Source organism: Taurulus bubalis (assembly GCF_910589615.1).
Source record: "Taurulus bubalis genome assembly, chromosome: 11".
Classification (NCBI taxonomy): domain Eukaryota; kingdom Metazoa; phylum Chordata; class Actinopteri; order Perciformes; family Cottidae; genus Taurulus; species Taurulus bubalis.
In genome coordinates, this window is record NC_136599.1 from 17,019,038 (window position 1) to 17,024,626 (window position 5,589).

Sequence of the window (5,589 nt, forward strand, 5' to 3'; positions counted from 1 at the left end):
TCGATACACTACCCTATTGAGTGCTCTCCGTTTAGCAACAAGATTGATGAGGTTAAGGCTCCCATCCAGGGAGCCAAATGGTGTCAAAACCAAAGGTGTTGGTGTGGACAAACAATCCGGCCCTACACTACCAAACTGAGAGGCGCTGGTTACTGGCTGATACAGCAGCTCTACCCAGGATGTGCATTTATACGGCCACAGGGGTTTTGAAAGGGTATGCGGACTCTAGTTGATGTTGTTAAGACTTTTAAAATGTAGATGAGAATGTGAGGGTAGAATAGATGGCGCTTTCTGGACAGGAATGCACTGCAAATCCCCCAAGACACTAAATGATGTACAAGTGGATTTATTACAGTAGGTCCCTATAAATCTAAGGTTGGCCTGAACTCCAGGGAGAGGTTAATGGATTACAAAGGGATGTGGTATCGAACCTCAGAGAAGTTTATACACCTCATCAATATGTGAAACGCTATTGATCATTTAGACCCTGATAAATTAAATTCATACACTTGATAATGCAGGGCAATATTCAGAATTCCCTGGATGTGGAAAAATTGGCTTTTACAGTCCAGCTTTTATTTTGGGACGGGGATAAGAATCTATGGTGGGATATTGTATCAGAAAGATGGCAGAACATTGCACATCAAGAAAACACACCGTGGCAGTGTGTGATTTGAGCTGCGGCGTCAATGCTCCCAGAAATCTCTTGGAATTATCAGCAACCTGTGTGAACAGCATCCACCCTCTAAAATGTACCTCAAAAGAAATGACTGAAGATGAGAATCTTAGGATTGTTACTCAATATGAATTGTGCTCCAATTCAGAAACATTCACTTTATGATGGAATATACACATTCCTTCGGTATGATTTTGGGAACATCTAGTATGAATTAATGCTATGGATCCTATGTGTCTCATACCGTACACTCCCTACATATTAGCATTGTGGCTACATCTAAAGCAGCATCAGGACATGGCTTGTGGAAGGGAAGACGGATTCCACTAAACATTAAGATACAGTTGAATGAAAGTCAACATGACCAGTTGTCCATCTCATGGTGCAGAGATGACTTTCAGGTGTAGCTCTAGGAATAAGCACTCAGTCCAACATTTCATTTGTTTTACTATTGGATAAACTCCCATTAAACGTTACAGGTTTGGATAACTAATGCATATGTTTCATGTGTTGTAAAATACCTTGCGTGGCTCCACAGGGAGCTGCAGCCTAATGAGGATGAACCCATCTGATTTAGGTTACAATTGAACATTTAACAATTACATTTTGTTGCACCACTGGTGGTAAGAATTCAAGGTTAGCCAAACAGTCTCTTCATTGAGCAATTCTGTTTTGGGGTCTGAGCATTACAACCTCACCAAGTGTGGCAAAAGACTTATCGTGTTATTAGTTCAACAGGTCACTTTCACACACCAGTTTATACATTTATTTATATATAAAGCTATTTATATATAAAGTTCACACAGTCCCTTTTTTCATCCTGGTGACATTCCAGCGTACCTTTTGTCTCAGCATTCATTAAACAACCTCTCCTTTCTTTTCCTCCTCTCTGCCTGTCTCAACCTGGCTCAAGCAACAAGTATTTATTTCAAAATAAAGCACTTTAGAAGAATTACATTTAATTCTATAATGGCTATATTCATCATATTCAATGTATTTTTTGAGAAGGCACTACTCCCACAACAAAAACCAAAAGATTCTGACGATCCACCTACGCAAATAAACAACACTTGACACATATAATGTGTAACTATGTCAGTCATCTATTCCAGAGAGAAAGCTTAAAACAACGTCAAGGCTTTCTGAAAAGTATCTTTAGGATTCTCATCTGTATCTGGCAGACAAATTACAGCTCAGGAACCACAAATATATATTGATCATATATCAACTTTTTTTAGAATTCACAGATCCTGCACATACAACCACATTTAAACAAACATCTCAGATATGAGATATGCAAAATATAAACATTTAAAATCCCTCTAATACTAGATTTTGGCTTTAATAGTAACATCAGCAGCATGCATTGAGTGTCCAGTGGGCTTAAAAATAAGAGATCTTCTTGAGGTAAAGCAGATTTATTACACTTTTGTACAATTTCGGCTGACATTCAGACAGTAATCAGCAGGTTACAGAAAGGACCAATCACTGGTTCTACAGTGGCTAAGAAGCATAAGTTAAACCTCCTGATTATGTACTTCTTCGACCATATTCATCCATACAAATTAATCTCTACAAAATCTAAAAAAGATATAATTTACAGCATTCTGCAGTGTTGTGGACTCCTCATTTGAACAGAAACTCAATCAACCTCGCCCAACTTAATCTGTAGGTTAAGACAGGTGTCGCACAGAAATGAGCAGAGCCCCTCTACCTTTTCTGTCTTCCTATGAAGGCCATGTGACGCAGATGGAAATGGCACCAGAGCTGATATCCCTTCTTCTCACTCATGGGCTCTTCTTGTTAGCTGGAGACAGTGAGTACAGAGTGAGTAATTCAATAAGTCAAGTATTCATTTATTACTTTCCTTTTCAATCATGGGGCAATGTTTTTTTCTTCTAACTTCCCCCATCCACCTCCACACTGAGAAAAGCGATACAAGTTGTGCAACTTCCATCTGTGGCAGCCCTTGTTGTCTTACTGCAGCTTAATTATAAAATATTGGCGCCGTTTTCTGTAAAGATTACTCACTGTAGGAGGCCCTACATAATTTGGACCGCAGGGTTTGTCACGGAAAATAATACAATGCAACTGGGCTTTCTGTATTAGATTTCCGCTTTTAGCCTCCTTGACATTTCAAGCTGCATGAACTAATACATCTGTTATTTGTTGATCATTTGATTATTAACATACTTCACAAACCAAATCAGCTGCCCTGCTGGAGATGCAGAAACAGCTCAGCAGACAGTCTGGATTTTCTCACCTGCCACGCGTGAACACGCTCGCAAAATATGCACAATTCAGTCCCACAGTGAAAAGAGAAAGTGGGAGGGAGGGAAGAGGAGGGGGGGACATTTATCTTCTCCTCCTTTGAGCATATGAGCACTCTGACACCGGTATGGAACAAAGCCCGTCATCACATTCTAATCTCGAATTTCAGGGCTTTTATTTCACCCAAATGCCACCCTGCTGGCCTTGTGAATTATTGACAGACTGACACCAATGCGAAAGGACACATAAAAGAGGCTAAAAGCTCCAGCCCTGGAAGAGCTTGTCCTCTCCTATTGCCATCAACAGGGAGACAAACTCTGCTAATGCTTCTCTGGGAGCTCACGGTAACTTTGAGACTGAAGTGTCAACATATGACTCTTGACCTGCAGCTGCACTGTGCAGGAGAGATATTCTGTGCAGCACGGCCTCTTTGGACTGAATAAGAACCGTAGTACTAGTACAAGGACACCAAGGCAAAGCTGTGAACTATCTGATCAAATCATAAAATTAAAAGCAGCCAGTCACACGCGGTTAGTACGGCATACAGCCTTTTAAAGTCATTCTGATTTGACTGTTGCTTGTCATTTCTCTTTTCAAAGAAACGGTATTTGGCTCAGCCTGCAGTCATTTAGTCTGCATGATGAAAAGTAAATGGAGGTAAGCCGTGTGTCAACTAGACACTCCAATATTTGTCAGTTTTCACGCCTACTCCTCATTTTGCTCAAGATTAAGATGTTGGAGAAACAAGTGAAAACAGACAGGGAAGATAGATTAAAAAAAAAAAAAAAAAAAAAACAAGCATGAGCAGAGAGGAGCAGAATGAAACAAAGCCGTGATGAGAAGCGGTGTTTGGAGAGTGTCTTTGTGCTTTCTACTGCTATCTAATCCACCTCGCTCTCATTGCTGGCACCCTCGGGCTGCCTCAGTTTGTCCACCTGTTCGTTAATCTGTCCATCCCCACCTCGACGATCCACTGTCTGTATGCTTACACCGTCCTCCTCCTCTACGTGGCTGAGATCATCCTCCTCTTCCTCCTTCTCCTTCTCCTCCTCCTCCTCCTCCTCCTCCTCCCCTTGTACCTCCATGCGATCCTTCAGGTCTAGGACCAGGGTTGAGCCCACGCCCACAGTGCTGTCCTCTCTGTTGATACCATGCACTCCATCAGGCCCTCCCAGTGCATCCTGGGGGCTGTGGGGTCCATCTTTGATGGGGGAGGAGCTAGTGGACTCGTGGCTGACAGGGGAGATGTCGCTGCTGCTGTTGGTGAGGTTGACTGGTGACGAGCTGGGCGCCGAGGGTGACTTCAGGGGAATCTGCCATGCAGGGATTTTAGGAATAGTGGGAGTGGACGGGAATTGTCTCCTGTGGAAAGGGGGAGGGGGCAAACAAGAGAGGAAGATCAAAAACCTCACTGTGATCAAAATGTGAAAAAAGAGCTTTCCCACGATCAGCCAATTGGACATACTGCAACCACAAAACTATACATAGCTTCCTAAGGGGTTGAATCTTCACACATCTTCAACACTAGTTCACATTTTAGCATGCAGCCACACACAAAGCATCCTGTGAAATTCTCATAATTACAGCACAGAAAATAGCTTTTCCCCCCCTAAACCACCAGATGTTTGTCACACCTGGTGAAGATGCGCTTAGATTTTTTTTTAATTACATCCACTGCAGCTTTTAAGATCTAAAAGACACCGTTGAATCGTAATGGGATAAGCACTTCTTAGTGTTTAAAAAAACAACAACAACAGTTTGGAGATGATTTGGATCATTTGAACAGGAAGGGAACACGCTTGAAGACAGATGGTGATACAGAGCCTTTAGTTTGTGATTCAAGCCTTTGCCAGAAAACTCATTGTGAGAGTCAGGATGAAGTCAGGAAAGCAAATGACAAAGGGATATTGTTGCTGATTAGAATGTACGAGGCGAACAAAACATGCTCAACTAGACAGTTCTGAGGCAATTTTTGTCCTCGCTGGTTTTCTGATGTACACTCTTACTTCAGGCTTCATTATGGACACTGATACATAATCATGCATGCTAATGGACCTGACTGAGCTGGGCTGCGCCCGACCAGATTGAGGAACAAAGATGGGAAGAACGAGGGGATGTCTGGCAATAGACAATGAGACCTTTAACACAAAATACTTTACAGGTGGGTAGGATAGGATTTTACAAATAAGATGATTGATTGAAAAGTCTCTATATTTTATCACAGCTCATTTCCCAGTTCCGCTCAGTCATTTCTGTGTCGTGTCATTGTGCACCCATAAAATGACTGAGTTTGCGTCGGAGCAATTATGCATGTATGGTTATTTTGCTTACCAATAACAGCATTAAAACACAGAAGACCAGCTGATGCCTGCAGTATGCTAATCGACCGAGGCAAGTTGTGAAGTAAAATAAATGCTGCAATCAGTATTATAACCTCCAGTGCCTGTGAGATTAAACATGTTTGAGATTAATGATTATGTTTTCAGTGTGCGAGCAATTTGGAAGAGCAATGTGACATTCTGTGTTCTTTTCTTTTATTTATTTAGACACAAGCAAAAACTTTCAGGTCATCAGCAGCAGAGTCCTGCACAGTAGACGTGGTTGTGTAAGGACGGTTACGTGACGATTGTTTTTGACTAACT

At 41.8% G+C, this 5,589-nt stretch overlaps 1 protein-coding gene across 1 annotated transcript in view; it reads right to left on the reverse strand.

Annotated features, from left to right (window-relative positions):
- Nucleotides 1-3,828: 3,828 nt before the first annotated feature.
- The window catches only part of pex14 (peroxisomal biogenesis factor 14), a gene marked incomplete at its 3' end in the record, with an annotated part of 43,082 nt that continues 41,321 nt past the window's right edge, over nucleotides 3,829-5,589 (reverse strand). The window contains 1 exon segment of the mRNA XM_079226178.1: nucleotides 3,829-4,309. Within this exon segment, the coding sequence (XP_079082304.1) occupies nucleotides 3,829-4,309 (481 nt within the window).